Here is a 25,119-nt window from a genome sequence, read left to right on the forward strand (position 1 = left end):
ACATTTTTTTATCTTATTTTATGATTTAATTGGGTAAAATCAACCCAAAACCATATTTTTAACTAGTAGACCAAAACAAAAAAAATAGTTTGTTTCTAAGCCCAAAATAGTTTTTTACTAAGCCCAAATCTTAAAAAGAGAAGAAAGACAAAGAAATGGATTTAGTAAAAAAATATAAATAAATAAATAAATAAAAGAAGTGGTGGTCAACAAAGCCAACGCCACACATCCAGCAGCGGTCCACGACGATGCTAGCTCCAACCACCGGTTGTTTAACGGCGACACACAGTGGTTTATGGCGGAGCTCCGATCGCCGGCACGACGGTGAACGGCGGATCTCTGACGTTGACCGGTGGCTCAGGTGTTGACCACCACCCTTGTTATTTTAATATATTTTATTAAAATATTAAATTATAATATATTTTAAATATTTATATTAATTTTAAAAATTGGATTTTTTTGACAAAAAAAAACTGGATTTTTTAAAAAAAAAATTCCTGTTTTTTTAATAAATTTTTAGACTAATTTTCTTTCAGTTTTTTTTTTACACAATTTTTTTTAGTTTTTATTATATTATTAATTTAAAACTTAGTTTTGTTTCAAGTTTTTTAGTGGTTTGTTTCCAACTTTTTTATACTTTTTGACAATAAATTTATTTATGTTTTAAATACAAAATCATTAACAATTATTAACACTAAATTATGATTAATTGGTTTAAAAAAATTGGTAATCCATTGGATTTAAAATTAATAATAACCAATGATCAATTGGATTTGAAAATTAAGATGGATGGATTGGATCCATTCATTTAATTAAATAGATGGATCCAATCCAATCTATTAACCAATTTTTTTATACTTATGGATGGATTGGATGGATCCATTTTGACACCCCTAGTTTTTTTCTTCAATTTTCTCTTTTTAATTGAACATGACTTTGAAAAGGTAGCCGTAAAATTATTCTCTTTTTTGCTCCGTTATTTTGCAGAATATAATTTCATTTTGTTGTCCGTTTTCAACAATACTTGACAAAAATGAAATGAGGGATATGTCTGATTTTCTTGAAGAGAGTATGATTCGAGAAAAGATCAAGAGAAGATGGCCAAGTGAGGATGATGGATATGAAGAAAATGGTGAAAATGAAGACAAACTGAGTGACTTACCCGACGATATTCTCCTTCACGTTTTATCATTTTTGAATACCAAACATGTTGTTCAAACTTGTGTTTTGTCCACAAGATGGAAATATCTTTGGAAACATATTCCAACTCTTACTTTGCATTCTTCTAGTTTTTCCACCATGAAGCATTTTGCTAGATTCTTATCTAAGATTTTGACTCTTCGTGATAGCTCAACTACACTGCATACTCTTGATCTTGTACATCATGGTGAAATTGAGTCTCGACTCCTTAAAAATGTTTTAAATTATGTTTCCTCTCATAATACCCACCTCAAGGAATTAGGAATCAATGTTCGTGCTGATACTTGTCTCATTTTGAGTTGTGTTTCTTCATGTCGAGCTCTTACATCACTTAAGCTTTCAATGTACCCTAAAAGTTGTTACAATTTTAGTGAAACATTGTTTCCAAATTCTTTGAATTTGCCTGACTTGACCAGCTTAGATCTAACAAATTTTGTCTTTTGTGGTGGTCAAAATGGTTGTGCTGCACCTTTTTTGGCTTTTAACAAGTTGAATAGTTTGGTCATTCATAAGTGTACGGTTAAACATGCAAAAATCCTCCGCATATCAAGTGAGACACTTGTCAATTTATCTATGCATAATAATAAATTCAACATTGGTATAATTGAGTTATCTACTCCAAATCTTCATACCTTTACTTTTAGCGGTATTCCTAGCCAGATAATACGTGGGAGTGGCCTTTCTTCTGTTAAGCTAGTAAGTATTGATGCACTAATGTATTCAAATGATAGGATACCTCCTATGGTTCTATTAAGCTGGCTACTAGAGTTTGCCAATCTAAAATCATTCATAGTTTCTTCAACTACTCTTCAGGTACTTGTTATGTTTTGAAGCTTTGATTTTACTTTATTTTTTGTTTGAAATTATTTTATTCACATCATTGATCCTAATTCACCCTTATTCTTCATTGCTTAGGTTCTCTCCTTATTTCCTAATTTATTGGAGGTTAAACACCTTTTTTTGCGTAACTTGAAGTCGATGAAAATAAAATTGCATCCACATCTATTGGGTTTATCCGACGTATTGGAAGAAGTCATGTTAAAGAAAGCTGCTGCCAAGTCGCGTAAAGAAGCTACCAAATTACGCAAAGCATTTAATGCGGGTCTGAAACCACCTTTCATACCCGATGGAATAGTGGACTTCTTGCTTCAAAACTCACCATCGGCCAAAGTCGACATCACAACAATATATTAGTGCTTTTTGAAGAGTTTATCCAACCTAATTGATCGTGTTGACCAGAATGATGCGACTTCGCCGGCGTTTGCGGTGGTTGAGAGCGTTTGAGACCCCTGTTGGAGCGGAGGGGGGTTGTGTACCTGCAGGCACTCCGACGCTCAAGTCAGTATGTGTGTAAGGTTTTCTTAGCTATAATAATGCGTACCTTGCAAATGAAGTGGAGATGCATATATATAGCCCCCAGCGCTGGGCTAAGGCCCTTGATGGCATTAATGGCCATCAAGTGGCTGCCGGAAAACGGCTTGGAGGCCTTGATGTGCAGTAAATGCTCATCATTCCGGTTTACGGCCGTTACAATACGCAAGGGTATCTGACCGTTAGGACGTGCTCGGATGGTTAGTGTGTTCGACACCCTCTGATGCTCGAGCTCTAAGCTCGGCCCAGAACAGGAGCCCCCCAAGTCGTTATGCTCGTAGGCGAGGGTAATGACTTGAAGCTTTATCGATTCATCTCGATTTGCCGAACGTAACAGATCCGAGTTGGGCAGCTGAATTTTCGCAGTGTCCCTATGGTCAAAGTCAAGCTTTGGAAAGGGAAAATCGTTTATTCCAAGTGGTCAATCCTAGGTTTCTGCAGCCGCCTCTCGCATTTATGGGATGTCAGGTGTGGTGACTGGTCCTTTGGGCGGCAAGTTTTGCTATAAATACTTGCTTATCCTTTGGCCTCCCATATCCTGAGTTTGAAGGCTAGCGATGGATAATAGGGATTCCAAGAAGGTTGTTGCTGATGGCTCTGAGTCTCGAAGAGGGAAAAAGAGAGTGGAAGTTCCTAAGCCTGCACCGGCTCGTTCTCAAAAGGGGAAAGAAGCCAAGGTGATGTTCCCTTCCTCGGATACTTCTGATACCTCAAGCTCCGACGAATCGGCGGATTTCATTGGGGCAATCGAGGAGTTCCTGAGGGCTCATCAATCTCCCCACCTCTATCCTCCTGGCCCTGCCTCTGGTGAAGGAGGGTCCCAGGTTGGGAAAGAGGCTAAGATATGGCCAGAGGAGGTGCTGTGGACTGATTCGGATTCCGCGATTAGTTCAGGTTCCGAGCACGAGGATTAGGTGCTCGGTTCCCTTTGTAATCCTTTTCCCTTTGTAATGGACTATCATTAATAAAATAATTCTCTTTTGATTCCCCCGAGCATAATTTATTTGCACTCATGCTTTATGTATGCTCTTAATTTAATAATGTTGCGGATTTTCCGAATGATTCCGAGCGGACTTTTCGATCGAAAACCGGACTTCTGTTTCGAGCATGTTTTCGACTTTATGAATTTGTCGAGGAGCGCGGTATTTTCATTCGGTTGCTGCGGCCTTCCCCGTATTTTTAGCAAAGAAATAAAGGGAATGGAATCCGAGGATCTTGCATTACCTTTTTTGGTTGCGATTTTCTCGGGATGTGGTGTCTTGGATTTCGCGAGATTTGCGCGAGCAGACGGGTGTGACTTGAAAGGACGAGTCGCTTCGTTTCCTTTCGCCACGTGTAAAGGCTATGAAATAGCACTCGAGTGGCTATTCTTTGAGATTTGAACTTCGAGGTCGTTTTGGACCGTTGGATTTTCGCGCCTTTTCGTTTCTCCTGAGATCAAATCTGGGCCACTTGATCGTGATTGATCCGGACCGTTAGATCGATCCTGTGGTTCAGACGGAAGCGGCGCGAATTTTCCTGTACGGATGCGTTGGCCTATATATAGGAGGGAAGGTTTTTCGTTTGAAACTTTACAGTTTCTCACCTACTTTCCCCATCATTTTGCCTTTCCGGTTCAAGCTTTCTCTTGGTGGTTTTGCTCTTCTTCTGCTCTTGTACTACAAACTCCTCACTCCCATCTTCCTTTAATCAACAAGTAAGTGTTTTATCCTTTTTAATCTTTGAAGATTTTGCTTTGGATTTTACTTTGATTAGGTAGTTAGTTGCGTGGTAGGGGTTTGTGGTTTTGTTTCCTGCGTAGTCTGGGTAGTCCTTTTGAAGGTTGTAGGTGGTGATTAGCACCCTTTTCCCCCCAAACTAAGGGTTTTTCGCGGTTTATAGGCGAGAAATCGCTGTTTTTACCAACTGACGGTTGGGTTTTGGCTTAGAACAGTGTCGAGCACCACATGCGTTTCGTGCTCGGTAGTTCGATGAACTTAGCGCTCGGAGAAATTGTTTTGTCACCTTTAGTTTCCGTGTAGTGTTTTGTTTGAGATCCTCGCCCTTTCACTTGATTTGGCGGTGGAAGGGTGGATTTGAATGTCGAATTCATTTTTCCTTCCTCTGCTTTTTCAGGTTTTTTTTTAGATGGCTGAGGGATCTCAAAGTCAATTCACGTTCATAGATCAACAGCCTTCCTCATCAATTCGTATCCGAGCCGACGTTTCGTGGGTGGCGGATGAACCTCGAGAGACGGCGTCAGTTTATCAAGACTGCGAGAGTGACATCCCGGAGACGATGTGCACGGATATACAAACTCCTCCCACCGAAGATTTCGAGGTGCGGATTCCCACTGCTCGCCACCGGATCTGCGGCAACTGGGCTTGGGGGACGATTCCCATGTACGAGATTGCCTTTAAGCATCTGGGAATTCGGTTGCCCTTCACAGATCTGGAGGTGTCCATCTTTCGCCATCTTCATTTGGCCCCTTCTCAACTTCATCCGAACTCGTTGGCCTTTATCAAGGCTTTCGAAAAAACTGCAGAGTATTTGGGTCTGGGCCCCACCTTGCCTTTATTCTTTTACCATTTTGGCCTTCAGCGGAGCTGTCCTCGGGGGGAACAGGCGAAAGGGAAGCTTGCAAAGGGAGCCCCAGTACCGGGCACCAAGCATGGATGGGTTTCTTTGAGGCAACGGAAACGCCTCTTTGATATGTTCGACGAGTCGGTTCGGGGGTTTAAGTCCGTGTTCTATGGAGTTAGGCCAATCACGACGAAAGGTTGGAACAATTTCGTTCGTAGGGGGCCTCGAATTGATGAGCTTGGGCAGGAAGTGCTTGATGAGCAGGGTCTCCCTATAGAGGAGGATTTTGCTAGATTCCCGTTCTATTGGCGCAGGGATCATTATTCCATGTCGACAAAGGAATTTGTGTTTACGCTGGGAGCGTTATCAGCTGAGGAGAGAGCTGATTATAAAAAATTATTAGAGTTTGTGGAGGGCTTGCCTCCGTTCCTTCTGAGTGACTCGAATGGCGAGCCTTTGCTTGGGGAAGATGGTCGAAGGTTGACCTGCCCGAAGGTGATCGCTACGAAAGAGTTGCTCGCTTGCGACACTTCGGAGGAATTGACCGTTTTTTGGAGTATGCTCGTAGCTTTCTTTTATTTATTTCTTACCAACTGTTTTCGCTTCTTTTATTTGCTCGCCTTCTGTTTTGCTAACTGATGCTCTGATTTGTGTAGGTACAATGACCAGTGGATCTGCTGCTCTCCGCAAAGCTCGTGCTGCCAAGAACAAGAGGGAGGCGAGCAGTGCTGCTACAACTTCTTCTGCCCCTCAGTCTCCCACGGCTTCCAACGTGGATCGCTCGAAGAGGACTCGACTGGAGGAGGAAACCTCTTCTCGTCAGGATCATGTGGTTGTTGATCTTTCTGGTCAGGATGATCCTCCTCTCCCCGGACCTCACAGGTTGACTGCTGGTGTCCCTGCTGAAAATTTCGTCCTTCCTCCACTTTACGCTCATGAGAGACTGCTGTCCGGAGAGACCAGAGTGAAGGTTGATCCGGCAGATGAGGCCATCCTCTCGGATATGGGTCCCGAGGGTCTCCGGACTGAAATTGCCGCTCAATCGATGGCTCTGCTCAAATTAGTCGGGGTGGCGACTTTTTTGAATGGCCGGGAATGCAAGTATCTGGAGGAAAGGGACGAAGCTCGCAAGGAGTTGCCGTTGTTGCAGCGGAGGTTGGCAGAATCCGAGGCCTCCTGCGAGGTGTTCAGGGAGGAGCGTAAGACCCTCTCGGCCAACCTTAAGGAAGCGGAGGATAGGCTCAAGACAGTTTCGGAGGAGAGGGACAGCGCTGTGCAGAAGGTTGAGGAACAGAAGGCTATGATTGGCGAGTTGACAGGGAAGTTGGAGAGGCTTCAAGTCACCGGGGTCGTTGAAGATCGGGAGAAGGAGCTCGATCCTCAAGGGGAGTATGCTTCCTCCTCTCGTGCTGATCTGCTCGCCAAGATCCAGGAGCTTGAGTCGAACATGGTGGCTGCTGCAGCTTTTAGCTTTAACAACGCAGTGGCTCAGCTTAGGATTCTCAACCCCGGTTTGAACGAGGAGGGTTTAGATGAGGAGAAGGAGGTGAGAGATGGAGCCATTGTCACCCCTCCTGATGATGAAGTGTAAATTTATTTTTTCTTCTTTGTTTTGCTCGGGCACTTGCCCTTTTTGATGTAACCGACAATTATGGCCCTTCGGGGTCTTTAACTATCAGTACTTTGATTTATTCTCTTGCCTTTTACCTTTATCTCATCTAGATTTAGGGTTTGTATGGCGATGCTTTTAATTTCCTCTGAATGTCGAACCGATCGTTTGTACGCTCGACGCTTTTAAGCTTATGCGTTGATTGTCTTTTTGTTTGCGCTCGACTGATTTTGAGGTTTTTAACTTGGTAATTTTCCAAACATTCTATACGCCGAACTATTCGTTTCTTCGCGCTTAGTGTGTGTTTGGATGGTGGTCATCGTTGTGGTAGCTGGTACCATTAGATGCCGGGCTTAGAAGGTGCGGGGAACCATTCTAAGTGTTTGGAGATGTTAATCCAAACTAACAACGAGGAGAGGGGCTGTTGTTAAGCTTTCCTCCTCGGGGTGTGAACATCCCATCGCGAGCTGGGGTTCTACCGGGCGTGTACTATGACGATGGTGCTCCGTGGTCTAGAGCTTTCCTCGCCAACATCATCGAGCTCAAAAACGTCTCGATTTTGTTTTGTGTTTTAAGATTCATGCCCGTACCTAAGCACTCCTCCGTTGTATAGGCGTGCTTCTCATGGGCGAAGACACAACCTTCGTTGAGGGATGGTTTTGAACTTCTCTCAACTGTAGTATTGTTTGAGCTTTTCGGCATTCCAAGGTCGAGGAATTTCTTTTCCGTAAAGATCTTCCAAATAATAGGCACCGTTTTCGGTTTTGGCTCGAACACGATAAGGTCCCTCCCAATTTGCCGCGAGTTTACCTTCACGAGAATCTTTTTGGTTGCGTCGGAGTACTAGTGTCCCAACGTCAAATTCTCGCTTGATGACCTTTTTGTCATGCCGTTTTGCTATTTTTTGTTTCAAAGTAGCTTCTCGGAGGGCTGCGCCGTCTCGGAGCTCTTCCAAGAGGTCGAGCTCTTCTCTGAGCATTTCGTGGTTGTCTTCCCCTTCGAGGGGTACTTCCGTTCGGAAAGATGATGCTCCGGTTTCTACTGGAATTACGGCCTCTGTTCCGTACGTCAGTCGGAAAGGCGTTTCTCCCGTTGTAGAATGTGGAGTGGTTCGGTAGGACCAGAGTACGCTGTGTAGTTCTTCTGTCCATTTTCCTTTTGCTTCATCCAACCTTCTTTTGAGTCCTCGCAGTATAACCCTATTTGCAGCTTCGGCTTGACCGTTCGTTTGAGGGTGTTCGACAGAGGTGAAGTGTTGGGTTGTACCTATTTTTGCCATGAATTCTCGCACCTTCTTGTCCGTGAATTGAGTCCCGTTATCTGTAACGACAACTTGAGGGATCCCAAACCTCGCAAGTATATTGCGTTTGAAGAATCGCAACACGTTGAATGTTGTGATGTGGGCGAGAGGTTCGGCTTCGATCCATTTCGTGAAATAGTCGACAGCTACTATTAAGTATTTATTTTGTCCTGCTGCCGTTGGAAACGGTCCTAAGAGGTCCATCCCCCACCAAGAAAACGGCCACGGGGATGATAGCGTTCTTAGCTCGTTTGGAGGGGCTAAGTGCATATCCCCGTGACGTTGGCATTTGTCACATTTTTTAACATGCTCTTTTGCGTCTGCTTGCATGGTAGGCCAATAGAATCCTGCTCGCAAGGCTTTTCTGGCCAAGGAGCGTCCACCGATGTGTTGACCGTTTATTCCTTCGTGGATCTCGCCGAGGATCGAGGCTATCTCGCTTTCCTCGACACACCTTAGCAGAGGGATGGAAAATCCTCGGCGGTACATTTTTCCATTTAGGATTACATATGCGCAGGCTCTCCTTTTTACCTTAACCGCCTCCCTCTTATCAAGTGGGAGGTTTCCAGTGTTCAGAAATTCGAACACGGGTGTCATCCAGCTGTTGGCGTCGATCTCGCATATCAGGAATACCTCGGTGGGCTTTACTATGCTTGGTTTGGATAGCGTTTCCTGAATAAGCGATTGATTTCCGCCCTTCTTTTTCTTAGTGCTTGCGAGCTTTGACAAGATATCTGCTCTTGCATTGTGTTCGCGAGGAACGTGCTTGATTTCGGTTTGTCTGAATTTGGTTAATTTTTCTTTGATCAAGTTTAAGTATTCCGTGAGTCGCTCGTCTTTTGTTTGGTATTCCCCGGTTATTTGTGATGCGACGAGCTGTGAATCCGTGAATATCTTAATTTCCTCGGCTTCCATATCCTGAGCCAACCTTAACCCTGCCAAGAAAGCTTCGTACTCGGCTTGGTTGTTTGTGGTTGGAAAGGCGAGCTCGAGTGAAACTTCTATGAGTGCTCCTTCACCGCTCTCGAGTATGATACCTGCACCACTCCCTTGTGGATTCGAGGATCCATCTACGAAGATGGTCCATTTGTTTCTGTCCGGGGTGGATGGTGTGGTCATCTCGGCTATGAAGTCCGCTAGCACTTGGGCTTTTAAAGCCTTTCTGCTTTCGAAAAAGATTTCGAATTCGGACAACTCGAGCGACCATTTTAGCATTCGTCCTGTCATATCTGGCCTCGCAAGGAGTTGCTTAATTGGTTGATCAGTTCGAACCACGATGGAGTGAGCTAAGAAATAGTGTCTTAGCTTCCTTGCGGCCATGACTACTGCTAAGGCCGTTTTTTCAATCTGTAAATACCGGAGTTCTGGTCCTTGCAGAGCCTTACTCACGAAATAGACGGGTTTTTGCCCTTGCTCGGTTTCTCTTATGAGAACGGCGCTGATGGCCTCCGATGCTACGGCGAGATAAAGATATAAGGTTTCCCCTTCGTTGGGTCGCGTTAGGACTGGAGGTTCGGATAGTGCTCGTTTTAAATGTTGTAGCGCATCCTCGCATTCCTTTGTCCATTCGAATGCGGATTCTTTTCTATGTAATTTGAATAAAGGTAGCGCGTGTTGAGCGGATTTTGCGACAAAACGAGATAAGGCTGTGAGCATCTCGTTTAATGATTGGATTGATTTCTTTGAGTCCGGCGTGGGGAATTCAAAGAATGCTCTGCATTTATCGGGGTTAGCTTCGATTCCTCTTTCGGTTAAGTAAAACCCGAGGAATTTCCCAGCTTTTACGCCGAACGTGCATTTTTCAGGATTGAATCTCATGTTATACTTTCTCGCTTGGTTGAACACTCTTTTTAGATGGGCGGTATGATCGACTTCCTCTTCGGATTTGACGATCATATCATCCATGTAGACTTCGAGCATGTCACCGATTTCATTATTGAAGACTTTGTTCATCATCCTTTGGTATGTGGCGCCTGCGTTTTTAAGCCCGAAAGGCATTACGTTGTAATAATAATTACCGGATTCGGTCATAAACGCTGTTTTCTTTTTATCGATTTCAGCCATTTTTATTTGATTATAACCCGAGTACGCATCCATAAACGATAGTAATTTAAATCCTGATGAATTATCTACTAATTTGTCTATGTTAGGTAAAGGGTAAGCGTCTTTAGGGCAAGCCCTATTAAGATCGGTATAGTCAACACACATGCGCCATTTTCCATTCGATTTCTTAACAAGTACAACATTGGATAGCCAGGTGGTATACCTAGCTTCCGAAATGAAATTTGCCTCGAGGAGGTCTTTTACAGCTTTTTCGGCAGCCTCCGCTTTTTCGGGAGACTGCTTCCTACGCCGCTGAACAACGGCACTAGCCCTAGGATCTAAAGTCAGCTGGTGACAAGCGACCTCAGGGTCGATACCAGGCATCTCTGCAGCGCTCCAGGCGAACAGTTCAGCATTGTCCTTAAGGCAGGCGATCAGCTGCTTTTTGACCAAGTCGGGGAGTCCAGTTCCAATCTTGATCCCTTTGAGGGGGTCTTCGCCCAAGGGCACCAGTTCGAAATCTCCGTCCGGGATGGGGCGGTAGATTTTCTTTTCAGCATCGGCGAGGTCCTTCTGTTTTTCTTCTTGATGCTCCTTTTTTGTGAGTCGAGCATCGATGTCGACGGAACCTCCAACAGTGTTTACCCCCGGATTTTTCTTTTCAGTTTTCTTGGGGGTTGCCACAGTGCTCAGATTCTTCGCCGCAGCCTCGAAGCATCTCCTCGCAGCGGCTATGTCGCCGTTGATGGTGGCGACCTGGCCGTCCAGTGTGTAGTATTTCAGCTTCAAGTGAACAGTGGACGACACAGCAAACAGCTCCGCTAGAGTAGTTCTGCCGATGATGCAGTTGTACAGCGAGGGACAGTCAACGACCATGAATTGCGTCCTTACGGATTTCATAGCCTTTTCCTCGCCGAAGGTAACGATGAGGTCCACGTATCCCCAAGGTTTGGTAGTCGACCCATTGAACCCCTGAAGGTCGGGTCCTACATATGGAACCAAGTTCTTCTCCGACAGCTGTAGAGTTTTGAATAGCCCCGAGTACATTACGTCGCACGAGCTCCCCTGATCTACGAGGATGCGGTGGACGTCGAAGTTTGCCATGCGAGCCCTCACCAACAGTGGTATCTGATAGTTTGGTGAGCCCCCAGGAACTTCTGATTTGTAGAAGGCCAGCGGGTCGGAGTCTCCCTCAGGTTTGGTGACGGTGATGGGAGACACCGAGCAAACGTTTTCCAGTTCCTCAAACTTCCTTTTTACCGATCCGAGGGTGATTTTGTTTAGCCCTCCACCTGTTATCACCAGTGCTTTTGGGAAATTTTCCCATGAACCATTCAGGTGGGCGTTGAAATGCCTCAGGAGCGCTCCCTCGTCTGACCCCGGGGATGGAAGTGGAATTTCAGGAGCTGAGATGGCAAGCGCCTGAGGGACGATGCCTCTGTTTTCCTGCTCGGGAACATCAATGGCCATTGCGACCTCTTGAGGCTCCCGCCTTTGTTGTTGTTGTTGTTGTTGTGCTTGCTCATCGTTCTGAACATATCTTCGGGCATAACCCTTTTGGATCAGAATCTCGATGGCATCTTTTAAATGGACACAGTCCTCAGTGACGTGTCCGTGGCTTTTATGATAGCGACAAAATTTCGTCCTATCAGTATTTGCCTTCATGGGCTGCTGTCTCGGGAAGTGGATCCCAGCCTTTTTGAAGTCCGCAGCGGAGACTTCGGCGAAAATGCGATCTCTTGACGCATTCAGCGGAGTATATGTTGTGAATTTTCCCCGAGGAGGTTTGGAATCTTTAATCCTTTCCTCCCTTTGCTTTTCGTTGCCTCTTCGCGAGGTTCCAGCTTCGTCCTTTTCATGGTTCCTGGTTTTTTCTTGACTTTTAGGCCTTCTTATATCTTTGGCCCTTTGTTTCTCCTCGTAGGTAATGTACTTCTTTGCTTTTTCGAAGAACGCGTCCAGCGTTTTCGGCTCTTCGATACCGACAGCTTTAGCAAAGTCGCTGTCTGGATGTAATCCCCTGTCGAGGAGATACAGCTTCATGCTCTCATCGACCTTCACTTCAACGGCTGCCTTGTTGAACCGTTCGAGGTAGGCCCTTAGAGGCTCGTTCTCGCCTTGGATGATGGCCTCGAGGGTTGCTTCAGTTTTCGGGTGACGCCTCGAGGAAGTGAAGTGAGCCCGGAAGCGGGCGCACAGGTCCGACCAAGAGTCTATGGATCCTGGCGCCAAGCTCTTGTACCAAGCCATAGCGCCTTTCCTCAGAGTTGTGGGAAAGAGCTTACACTTGATAGAGCCTCGTACATTTCTGTACTCGAGGAGAGCTTCAAGATTTTCGATGTGCTCGTCCGGGTCTGTCGAGCCATCGTAGGTATCCATTGCCGGTGGTTTTTCGAGTCCGACCGGTAGGGGGAGTTCTCGGATCCTTCGGGAGAGGGGGCCTTGGTGATTGTCTCTCTCTTCCGGGGATCGGTTCCTTTGGCGACGAGGAGGGTTGTCCCTTCTAGGGGAATGTCTCCTCGGCGGGGTGGAGTTTCGAGATATAGCCTCGTTTCTCCTTTCGCTTCTGTGGCGAGGTGGTGAGCGAGACCTGGAGTAGGTTCTGCTCCTCACTGGTGTGGGTGAACGGCGAGCTGGGCGAGCTTGCGCCGTGACCCTCGACTCGGCAATTGCGTCGATGCGACGGCTTTGTTGCTCGAGCCTCTGATTCTGCTGCTCGAATCGCTGGTTCTGTTGCAGCAGTAAGTCCGACTGGCGGTTGATTGCATTGACCAGCGCAGCCATCATTTCTTGCATGGGAACGCCCGGAGGGATAGCCGCTGCCGGAGTCGCCTGTGGCGGGGTAGCCACAGGGATCTGCGGTTCTTCTGGGTTGTAGGGCTCGTAATGCGCGTTTTGCTCTCCCTGGCCATCTTCCGTTACGGAGGCGAATTGGCCGTCCCCTGGGTGGTACGCTGCGTAGTCCATCGGTGATCCATGGTTCTCCGCCACGTGCTCCGGGATTTGGTGGTTGTTAACGCCAGCCATTGGTCGTGAAAGGGTGTTTTGAGGAAGTTTTTTAGTTTTTGGTTTGAATAAACAGGGAAACTATGGTCCCCACAGACGGCGCCACTGATCGTGTTGACCAGAATGATGCGACTTCGCCGGCGTTTGCGGTGGTTGAGAGCGTTTGAGACCCCTGTTGGAGCGGAGGGGGGTTGTGTACCTGCAGGCACTCCGACGCTCAAGTCAGTATGTGTGTAAGGTTTTCTTAGCTATAATAATGCGTACCTTGCAAATGAAGTGGAGATGCATATATATAGCCCCCAGCGCTGGGCTAAGGCCCTTGATGGCATTAATGGCCATCAAGTGGCTGCCGGAAAACGGCTTGGAGGCCTTGATGTGCAGTAAATGCTCATCATTCCGGTTTACGGCCGTTACAATACGCAAGGGTATCTGACCGTTAGGACGTGCTCGGATGGTTAGTGTGTTCGACACCCTCTGATGCTCGAGCTCTAAGCTCGGCCCAGAACACTAATGTATGTTACTCTTTATAGTTGATGATCGATTTGGGAGATTTTTTTATCAATTTTGTGGCCTATAAAGAATTACTTGTTTCAAACACATAGCTGACCAATGAGTGTGTTCATTCTTTTCAAGATGTGGGTTTGTGAATTTTAATGTTGAATACACTTAATTAGTTCAGGTCCACTTTATCGGTTGATTGCATCTCAGGAATGCTTTTTCATGTTCTTTGAATATTTTCATTTTCAAGTATTCAATGTTGAAGTTTATATCTAGAATTGATACCTTTCATTCAGTATGTAAAAGCTAATAAGCTCACCTCTTGGCAGGGTAGGCACAACAATAAATGAGACCTAAAGTGGACACTAAAGTGAAGTTTTTTTGTTTAAAAATAATATTTAATCAAAATTATTTTAGTTTTATTTGCATTTTATTTTTCGAAACAAAATAGTAAAGGCAAGACATTTAAGTTTTGCGAGAAGTTGTCTACAATCCTTATTTGGATTGCCTTACATTTGAATTGTCCCTACTTTAATTTTGTTCTAGTGTGTTGTTTTGGTACGGTGGGTCCGTTTGTTTCAGCTTTAAAAATATATATATTTTTTTTGTATTTTTTAAAATAGATTTTCTAATACAGTTTTTTAAAATATTACAAGTTTTTTTATATTCGTTTTTTCTAAATTGAAACACTAATTTTGACAACATATAACATAACACACATTATTGAAAATCAAAACATAGTCAAAACACAATTTTTTCAAATAGTTGTATTTCAAAAATAATTTTTATGAAAATCTATTTGAAATAGCTTCAAAATAAAATGATTTTTCGAAATTTTGATATCCAAAAAAGTTTCAATAAAATGACCAAATACCTAAAATAACATTTTAAGAATAACCATTCAAACCAAATTTTCATTCGAAGCTTTTATAAAAAACTAGTCGCCGACCCGTGCTATTGCACGGGTTTTGTACAACAGCATATATGATAATAAAATAATAATAATAATAATTTCAAAAAAAGTAAATAAAAAGCAACTCAAAATATAGTGATGATAAAAATAATAATATTCAGTACAACGATAAATATAGATAAATAGTTTATAAATTAACAACTAAACATTATGGAAAACTTCTTTATAAACTTCATCGGTTATCAATATTTTCAAGTCTTTCTTTGAAGCTACTTTTGACACTGTAACATATAGTTGGCCATGAGAGAAAATTGAGTGTGGTTAAATTGACGGATGAAAAATATAGTTTGGGGACCTTTTAGTTGTTTTTAATAGTTTAGGGATTAAGTTGGTGAGAGAGTGATAGTTTAGGGACTAAATTGACCGATTACTCGTTTTAAATTTTCCGTGGATTGGTTTTTTTTTTTTTTTTCTTAAAGTAAGAAATGTTTTTATTTTTTTGGTCAAAAGAAACGTTTTTAATTGAGATATAAAAACAAAATTAATACTGCAGCGCCTAAATTTATTTTTCGTTACTATATAGACAATTAATGTTTTTACTATTGGTTATTATTGATAAACTTAAAATTTTACTGTTGTAATTGAAAATTATTTATTTTTCAATCGCTGACATATTGATAAAATTTTTTATATCAAAATTTACCGAAAAAAAAGCGAAAAAATAATGAGCTATCATTCGTCACAAAAATAAAATGATTAATATTTTTCTATACATGTATATGTATATTGACAAAAATAAAGGGACAAATATATATGTGTAGAAAAATATTAATCATTTTATTTTTGTTTCATTCGTCGGTGATAGTTTCAAAATTTAATGCCGATTGGTTTTTTTTTTGTTTTAAAGTAAGAAACGTTTTTAATTGAGATATAAGAACAAAATTAATACTGCAGCGCTTAAAGTTAATTTTGGTTACTATCGATAGGCAATGTTTTTAATATTGTCTTAAAAAAAATGTTTTTAATATTGATTATTATTGATACAATTAAAATTTTAATGTTGTAATACGAAATTATTTATTTTTCAAATGCTGACATATTGATAAAATTTTCGATATCAAAATTTACAGAAAAAAAAGAAGCAAAAATACAAAATGAAGGGACAAATATGTGTAGACAAATACGTGTAGACAAAAATACAAATTTAATAAAAAAAAATGAATATGCATAAAACGAAAAAATCGGGTTTTCTATAAAAAAAAAAGGTTAAAATAACGCAGTAATCTATTTGATTTTGTAGATGGAAAAAAAAATGATTTTTGTTTTTAGAAAGAAAAATAAAACGTGTTAAGTTTAAAAAGTGTGCATTTACGTGATGTTAATTACTTGTTGGTTACAAAATTATTTCGACATTGATATAACTTAGGGGTAAGTATATATAACTAAAAAGTCATGAGTTCGAATAAATCTGCTAGTTTAACTGTGGAAGGAGAATTTTCCTTTCATTTTCTACACTTGTTCGTTAGTTGTTCACTTCACTTCCAATCTTGTCATATCGTAAAACTTTGCACGATTATTGTTGAATCCATTTGAATCTCAAATTTCAGAATTCCTTTCCTCTTCGCTATGCATAGCCCTTCTGATCTAACCTGATGATCAGAAAGGTTGAGGCCGGTCCGTTGAGCAAGCTTCCACACCGAAGGGGGGGTTTGTACCTGCAGGTGCTCCGATGCCTAAGTCAGCAAAGAGGACAAGAGATACAAAGAAGAGAGAGAAAGAAAGTGTAGAATGGTTTAGAATACCTGGCTCTCCTGTCTAGGAGAGCTTATATAGTGCCCCCAGCGCTGGGCCAAAGGTTGGTCTATTGGGCCGGGATAACCGGCCCAATAGACTCAACTGCCAAGATAGTCCCCATATCGTAGGGGAAGGCCGTTATTTGCCTCTATCTTGGTTGGAGCCGTTCCGCTATTCGCGGGTAAGGGATAGGCTCCGTGACAGCTGTGGCTGGATAAGGGAGCACGTGCTAAACGTGCTGCTTAGCTGTTAAGCTACGGTGAACAGATCAACATGCGCGGGTATATGAGCACGTGCTAAACGTGCTGCTTACCCATTATGTCGAGCAGGGCACGTCATTGGCTGACGTGTCGGGGAAGTCTCCCCTTAGTGGGCTGTGCCCCAAATGTCGGGCATAAGTGATTGGGCCAGCTCTTGGCCCAGTCCAGAACAGGAGCCCCCCAAGTCGTTGCTCCTAGGCATAGGAGTAATGACTTAAGGTCCAGGCCCGCATGTCGAGGATATGCTTTCCCCGTCAATCCTAGGAGGCGTTCATAATTCATTGATTATGATTGTTGCTCATTTGCGCGAGGAGCGTATTTGTATGTTGCTCGTAAATTCCTCGATGGCATGACGAGGAGGATTTTCCAAGGAGGAGGTTTCCTTTTGCTCGTACTGCGTGTCACGATGTTCGTGGAGGAACTTACGGGGAAGGGTTTTGCCTTCGAGAGTTATTTGCTTTTACGTTCCTCGACGGGTTGTCGAGGAGGTGTGGTGTTAAGTGCATCTTGTTGATGCTGCCTGTTTTTGCGGGCACATTCACTTATGTTTGTTTGGCTTGCCCGTAATTTGCGCTTGTTTGCAACGTCGGGGAGATATTTACGTTGGGGATAGCGTCGAATCCCTCGAGAGGCGCGTGGTTCTTCTCGATGGGATGTGAAAAGACAGATTCTTAATCATTTAATGCCACGTGTGTGGGCTATTGAAAGGTGCAATTATGACCTTGGGAGTACGCGTGATGGTTGCTTCGTTTTACGAGGAGGAGTGTAAGCCGTTGGATCCATCGCGACCTTTGGTTTTTAATAAGATTGAATCTTAGCCATTTGATGACTTTGATCGTGGCCGTTGGATTTGATCAACGGTTGCGATGCAACGGGGTGCATCGTTTCATGATGCAGGCGCAAGACTTAGAAAGTCTATAAATAGAGGAGGAGGGATTCACTTTCAAAGTTTCCATTTTCCTCTTCTTCTCTATTGCGCTGCTTCATATCTCCTTCAACTTGTTTGAGGTTTTCAAGCTTTTGATCTGACAGAGTGCTACTGCCTTTCCTTTTAGAGGCTTTTTCATCTTCAAACTACAGAGGTAATGTAGCATTTCGTTTCATATTCTCTGTTTCCATTTGTGTTTTGTTGATTGATGCTTTTAGATCTTGGGTTTTGGGTTTTTAGTGACCCTTCTTCGATTGTGTGTTGGTGGTTTTAGTTTCACTTTCAAACGCCATTTCTACCTATATTTATGTTTTGATTTCTGCGTTTTTGCTATATTTTCGTCGTTTTGCTGTGAAAACTATGAACATTTATCAATATTGATGGAATATTGATGGGTTTCTGGGTAAGGGTGGTGAATTTCTGGAAACATTATGAACAGTTTGATGAATTTCTGGAATTCATGCCTTTTGTGTCGGGGAGGAGATGTTGTTTCCTCTCCCCGTTTATTGTAGCAAAAAGCTAGGTTAGTTGAATCTCGTGTCGGGGAGCTTCTCCCCGTTTTCGCCTTCGTGAGTATTTAAGTGACTTTATGAATTGTAGATAAACGAGTTTGTAGAAACTCTGTGTCGGGGACCTTCTCCCCGTTTTTAACTTTAGGTTTTTATGCAAAACTAAGTTTGCTTCTAAGCGTCGAGCAACGTTTTGAGCTTGTGTCGGGGACCTTCTCCCCGTTTTTAGGCTTTGTTAAATGGTTCTCCTCGTTTCCTCTGTTTTGTTTTGCCATTTTGATAAGGGCTTTTGGTCGGGGACAGCGTCCTCGCCCTTTTTCACGCCCTTTCACTTGAATTGCGGTGAAAGGGTGGATTTGATAACTGTCGAATTCACTGTCTTTTCGCTGCTTTTCAGGTTTTCAAAATGTCCGACGTAGAGGAAGCGACGGGGAGCCAAGCAACATCGAAACACAAGCTGGTCGACACCATTACCGACCCAGAGCTGGCATGGGTTGCGCCCGAGCCTCGGGGGATTGCTTCAACGATTACCGCCCAAGATCCGCGGCTCTTTACTATCGTCGAGGAGGTTGGTTCGGAAAACTGGGAGGTTCATGCACCTGCCGAAGGGGAGCGGGTTTGCTCGTCGTACGCAGGAGGTAGATTTACTATGTACGAGATGGCATTTAAGAAGTTGGGATTTCGGCTACCCTTCAACGACCTTGAAGCTGGGATTTTTGGCCGGTTAAAGGTGGCTCCTTCCTAGCTTAACCCGAATTCGTTGGCGTTCATCCGGGCGTACCAGATCCTTTGTCGGTATCTGGAGGTGGAAGCTACTGTTGCCTTGTTTTTCTACATCTTCCAAATCCAACGACAGAAAGTCGGGGACCGGCAGGGTTGGATTTCCTTGAAGCACCAGTCGAGCAAAATATTTAAGATGTTCGTCGAGTCTGCTCGGGGTTTCAAGGAGAGGTACTATGTGGTGAAGCCGGTGACGGAGTTTGCTTTCGACTCTCTGCACATGGAAAGGCCCGTGTTCCTCGAGGATGGGTCTCCTCAGTTGGACGAGGAAGGGGAGCAAGTAATGGAGTGGGTTCTTCGATTCCCACTGTCGTGGTCGTCGGAGCACTTTGTGTTGAGGACCGACGAGTATTTAACATCTGCCGAGGATCTTACCCCGGCCGAAATGGCAGGCTTTGAAAAGCTTAAGGCCTATGTGGACGGCTTTAAGCCGTGCAGGGTTATGACTAGTTTAGGGGAAGTTGCTTTAGATAAGCATGGTCAACTGAGGATCGAACCTCGTTTTGTTAATACCAAATTATTACTGTCGTGCAAGACTGTCTCTGCCGAGGACACTTTGTTGGGTATTTTACTTTGATTCCTGCCCGTTTTTTACTTGTTTTATATTCAGCGTTTTTGATGTTTTGAGTTTCTCCCCGTGTTTCTGACCACGTTTCTGACTTTGCAGGTAGAATGGCTGATCTTGCTTCCAAGCTTATGAGGATAGCTGCTGAGCATAAGGGAGAGAAATCAAAGAAAAAGGCGAGGAAATCCAAGCCTAATGTTTTGATTGCTGAACAAGCTGCCTCGGGGAGCATTATCCAGTCTTCTCCAGTGGGAAGCTCGGCTGGGACCGGGTCTGGCCGGGTGAAGAGGCAGAGGGAGGAACAGATGACGCCTATCGTCGACTTGTCGGAGGGGGAAGGTGGCTTTGTCCTCCCCGCGTGTTTGAGCAACAGGAAATTTTTTGATAAGAATCCCCTCCAGGTGCCTGCCTCGGAGAGGAATTATATCCTGGGTGCTTCTTCATCTGCCCGACAGAACCAGCTCAACGAAGATGTTGCTGCTGTCATCCGGCTGGCGGAGACAGCCTTGGTGTTAAATGAAGGGGGGCCAACTCATGAGGTGGAAAAGCTGGCTGCCCGGAATGCCAAGCTGGAGGGAAAAATTGTGCTGATGGAAGGTGAGCTGATCGATCTGAGGGGGAAGCAAGAGAATTATGGCCAGCTGCTGGAAGATGTTAGGGTAAGCCGGGATGAGCTGGAGCTTGCTAAGAAAAGGCTCGAGGAGGTGGAGACCAGGGGAGCCGAGGAGAAAAAGAACTTGGAAGCGGTGATAGCTGACCTGCAATCCAAGCTTGCTCCAGCTGCCGACGAGGCCATTGAAACTTCCAAGCTGGTGAGTCGGGCAGACTTGGTGAAGGAAATCAAAAGGCAAGGGGGCTTGATGTTGGCGAGCATGGTGCATGGGTGGAAGAATGCGATCGCCCAACTCAAGGTTGTGAATGCCGAGCATGGCTTGATTACTGATGGCATTCACAAGCTCAAACGGGTTGAGAACGGGCAGATCGTTATTCCTGAAGATTACAAGCAGATGGAGCTTGAGGAGGAGAACTATGATGAGGATGGTGGTGATGATAATGAGGAGGAGGAGGAAGCCGTCGGGGAGGACAAGGCACCAGAGGATAATCCAGAGGGTCATGATGAGAGCACCTGATCCTCCTCGACTCTTTTATTTTGGCCTGCGCGCCGTTAACTTGTAATTTTCTTTTATTTTGAACAATATTTGGGGGCCTGCGTGCCCGGTTTGTAATATCCGAACAAGTGGGTTTTTATGCCCGGTATTTTATAACAGTGCCCGTTTTGTTAATCCTGCTCGTTTATTTCGTTCTCCTCGTGTGTATGTTTAAATTATTGCTTTTCGTTTTGCTAAGTTATGCCTGTTCGTGATATATGCATGTCTTTATGCTTGCTCGTTTTTAACTTAACAAATTTTTGGTTTTGGTATTCGTATATTTGCTCGACATTGTTGTATGCCTGCTCGACAAAACCTTTTTCTTTATTTGCAAGTTTTTCTTTCGAGCGCGTGTCGTCGAGGAGGTCGTCCTCGGATTTAACTTAGACAGTTTAGGGAACTGTCTAAGCGCCTAGAGTTGTTTCTGAGGCTAATACGGACGCCGACACGTTGTTGTGCCCGCCCCCGCGGCTTGAACTTCCCATCGCGAGCTGGGCGTTAAGCCTTGGCACGAAGACGAGGAGCTTGTCTCAAAGGTCATCCTCGTCGGGGAGACGCTCTGCCCTTCCTGAGCCAGAGTATCTCCTTTTCAATTGTTTGGATCGAGCACGTGTGCCCGCGTGCTTTCCGTTGTCGAGGTGTCGGGCTCGTTGCTTGAGGATCCGAGCAGCCTTTTAGAAGTGTTTTTTATTTTGGCAATAACTTAGCTATAATATTGTTTTAATTTTTGGGCGTTCCAAGGTCGAGGAAGTTTCTTTCCTCGAAGATCCTCGAGATAATATGCGCCATTTTCTGTTTTGTCAATGACGCGATATGGTCCTTCCCAGTTGGCCGCCAGTTTACCATCCTGGGAGTCCTTAGCATTTCGTCTTAAGACGAGGCTGCCCACTTCAAATTCTCTTTTGATGACTTTGACGTCATGTCGGGCAGCTATTTTTTGTTTAAGGGTGGCTTCCCGAAGGGACGCCCCCGTACGAATTTCTTCGACGAGATCTAGCTCTTCACGGAGAGCTTCGTCGTTCATTTCTTCTTCGAGCGGTTGCTCGGTTCGGCGAGATGGCTCGCCCACCTCCACGGGGATGACTGCTTCTGTTCCATATACCATTCTAAATGGGGTCTCCCCTGTTGTGGAGTGTGGTGTTGTGCGATAGGCCCAAAGGACGCTTTCGAGCTCCTCGACCCATTTCTTTTTATTTTGGTCCAATCTTCGTCGTAGACCGCGCAGGATTACTCTGTTGGCGGCCTCGGCTTGCCCGTTAGTTTGGGGATGTTCCACGGAAGTGAAATGTTGCTTAGTCCCCAGGGCAGCGAGGAAGTCTTGGAATCCTTTGTCCGTGAATTGTGTCCCGTTGTCCGTGACGACGGCTTGTGGTATCCCAAATCGGCAGAGTACGTCGCGTTTGAAGAAACGGAGTATCCTGAACGACGTTATGTCGGAGAGGGGTTCTGCCTCTACCCACTTGGTGAAGTAGTCCACGGCGACTATTAGAAATTTGTTTTGGTGAAGTCCCTTTGTGAAGGGGCCAAGTATGTCCATGCCCCACCAAGCGAAGGGCCATGGTGACGACAAAAATTTGAGTTCGCGGGGAGGAGCTAGGTGCATGTCCCCATGTCGTTGACATTTGTCGCACTTTTTCACATGGTCCTTAGCGTCTTGCTGCATGGTGGGCCAGTAGTATCCTGCTCGAAGAGCTTTCCTGGCCAGCGATCTTCCTCCCAGGTGCTGGGCGTTGATCCCCTCGTGTACCTCGCGCAGGATGTAGTCGACTGTTTCCTCGTCGACACATTTTAAGAGCGGGATTGAGAATCCTCGTCTGTATAACTTTCCGTCGAGGATGACGTATGCGCATGCTCGCCGTCTAATTATGGCTGCTTCTTTCTGATCGTCGGGGAGGGTTCCATTCGCGAGGAAGTTATATACGGGGGTCATCCAGCAATTTTTGTCGCCAATGACATTTATGTCGAGGACGTTGGTCGTCTTCTCGATGCTTGGTCGAGGGAGTATTTCTTGAATGACGGACTTGTTTCCGCCTTTCTTTTTTGTGTTCGCCAGTTTGGACAGGATGTCTGCCCGTTTGTTATGCTCGCGTGGAACGTGTTGCACTTCCACGGAATCGAACTTAGTGATTTTTTCCTTCACTAATGCTAAATACTCGGAGAGGTTGTCATTTTTGGCTTGATACTCTCCTAATACTTGTGAGGCAACAAGTTGTGAATCTGTGAAGATTTTAATTTCTTTTGCCTCCATGTCCTCGGCCAACCGTAGTCCTGCTAGGAAGGCTTCGTATTATGCCTGGTTGTTCGATGTCGGGAAGGATAGTGCTAGGGATACCTCGATGATGATCCCGTTCTCATTTTCTAGGATGATTCCTGCTCCTGCTCCCGTGGCGCTTGACGCTCCGTCGACGAATATTTTCCATTTGTCTGCCTCGCTTGTCGTGGAGGATGGACTCGTCATTTCGGCCACGAAGTCTGCTAAGACTTGTGATTTTAGTGCTTTTCTGCTTTCGTAACGAATGTCGAATTCGGAAAGCTCGAGGGACCATTTGAGCATCCTGCCCGCCATATCTGGCCGACCAAGCAATGACTTGATTGGTTGGTCGGTTCGGACTACGATTGTGTGTGCTAGGAAGTAGTGACTTAGTCTTCTTGCTGCGTTGATCAAGGCAAGGGCCACCTTCTCGATTTGCGTATATCTGAGTTCGGGCCCCTGGAGAGCCTTGCTTGTAAAGTACACTGGTTTTTGTCCTTCCGTTGTTTCACGGACAAGGGCTGTGCTGACGGCCTCAGATGCGACGGAGAGGTAGATGTATAACACTTCCTCGACATCCGGGCGCGAGAGGACTGGGGGTTCGGACAGGGCCTTCTTAAGATGTTGGAGGGCCTGCTCGCACTCGTCCGTCCATTCGAACACAGCTTCTTTCCTTAGTAATTTGAAAAGCGGTAATGCGTGTTGAGCAGATTTTGCTACAAAGCGGGACAATGAGGTTAGCATTCCGTTCAGGGTTTGTATAGATTTCTTGTTGTTAGGAGTTGGGAGCTCCGTGAAGGCACGACATTTGTCGGGGTTGGCTTCGATTCCTCGTTCTGTTAGGTAGAATCCGAGGAACTTTCCTGCCCGTACCCCGAAAGTGCACTTTTCTAGGTTGAACCGCATGTTGTGTCTTCTGGCCTGCTCGAAGACCTTACGTAAGTGGGCGGTATGGTCGATTTCCTCATGGGATTTTACGATCATGTCGTCCATGTAGACTTCGAGCATGTCGCCTATTTCTCCCCGGAATACTCTGTTCATCATCCGTTGGTATGTAGCACCAGCGTTTTTTAGACCGAAGGGCATTACGTTGTAGTAATAGTTGCCCGACTCGGTCATGAAAGCTGTTTTTCCCCTGTCGGCCACAGCCATTAGGATTTGATTGTATCCTGAATATGCATCCATAAAAGACAATAATTTAAAGCCAGAAGAATTATCGACTAGTTTATCAATGCAAGGTAAAGGATAAGAATCTTTAGGGCAAGCCCTATTGAGATCGGTATAGTCCACACACATTCGCCATTTTCCATTAGATTTTTTCACAAGTACAACGTTAGACAACCAGGTAGTGTATCTGGCTTCAGAAATAAAATTTGCCTCTAGGAGGTCTTTTACAGCTTTTTCAGCAGCCTCCGCTTTTTCGGGAGACTGCCTACGCCTACGTTGCACTACGGCACTAGCAAGTGGGTCGACAGTAAGTTGATGACAAGCGATGTTTGGATCCAGCCCGGGCATGTCGGCAGCGTGCCATGCGAACAAATCAGCATTTTCTCTAAGGCAGGCTTTCAGCTGCTTCCTCGCCAACTCGGGGAGCCCTGTCCCAATCTTGACTCCCTTTTCTGGATCCTCGCCAAACTGGACTATCTCGAAGTCTCCATCTGGAATGGGGCGATGATGCTCTTTGCTCGCCTCGTCGTCCTCCTTCTCCTCCTTCCTCAGCTTTTTCTCCTCCTTATGTTCTTTCTTGGAGGTGCGGCTGTCAAGATCAACAGAGCTCACACTTGGACCGGGCAAACTTGGTGGCGCTTCCGGGGATGGCTTTGGTGGTGTTTCCGAGGAAGGCTTTGGCTTCTTTGGTTCAGGAGCTTTGCCAATGAAGTTGTTGCCTTTGGATGCTGCGTCAAAGCACCTCCTCGCGGCTTCAATGTCCCCGTGTAACGTAGCAACCTGCCCCTTATGAGTGTAATACTTCATCTTCAGGTGGGCGGTGGAGGGGACAGCGATCAGGTCTGCTATGGCTGTCCTGCCGATGATGCACTGGTAGAGGCAGGGGCAGTCCACAACCAAGAATTTGACCCTGATCGACTTGGCAGTTTCCTCGGAGCCAAAAGTGACTATGAGGTCGACATAGCCCCAAGGCCTAGTGGTTGCCCCGTTGAATCCTGTGAGATCTGAGCCCAAGTACGGGGTGAGGTGTGTCTCGTCCAGCTGTAAGGTCCTGAACAAACTGGCGTACATAATGTCGCAGGTGCTCCCCGGATCGATGAGGACCCGACGAACGTCCATGTTGGCCATGTCTGCCCGGACGAGGAGGGGAATTTGGAAATTGGCTGTCCCACCAGGCAGCTCTTCTCGATAGAAGGCTAAAGGCATTGATCGCCC

The 25,119-nt window shown here is 45.0% G+C and overlaps 1 protein-coding gene across 1 annotated transcript; it reads left to right on the forward strand.

Moving 5' to 3' along the window:
* The first annotated feature begins 1,047 nt into the window (after window positions 1-1,047).
* Window positions 1,048-13,832, forward strand: LOC123918132 (putative F-box/FBD/LRR-repeat protein At1g78760). The gene is made up of 4 exons (XM_045970104.1): window positions 1,048-1,069; window positions 1,145-2,013; window positions 2,116-2,418; window positions 13,599-13,832. The coding sequence occupies exons 1-3, from the start codon at window positions 1,048-1,050 to the stop codon at window positions 2,392-2,394; spliced, it is 1,170 nt and encodes a 389-aa protein (XP_045826060.1). The 3' UTR covers window positions 2,395-2,418; window positions 13,599-13,832.
* Window positions 13,833-25,119: the final 11,287 nt, after the last annotated feature.

Source organism: Trifolium pratense, linkage group LG3 (genome assembly GCF_020283565.1).
Source record: "Trifolium pratense cultivar HEN17-A07 linkage group LG3, ARS_RC_1.1, whole genome shotgun sequence".
NCBI lineage: Eukaryota > Viridiplantae > Streptophyta > Magnoliopsida > Fabales > Fabaceae > Trifolium > Trifolium pratense.

Excerpts from the sequence above, each read along its gene's own strand:
- LOC123918132 (XM_045970104.1), top strand. The coding sequence starts at position 1,048 with ATGTCTGATTTTCTTGAAGAGA. Across the intron at positions 1,070-1,144 it reads GTCTGATTTTCTTGAAGAGA|ACAAACTGAGTGACTTACCC; the intron begins GTATGATTCGAG and ends GTGAAAATGAAG. Across the intron at positions 2,014-2,115 it reads TTTCTTCAACTACTCTTCAG|GTTCTCTCCTTATTTCCTAA; the intron begins GTACTTGTTATG and ends TTCATTGCTTAG.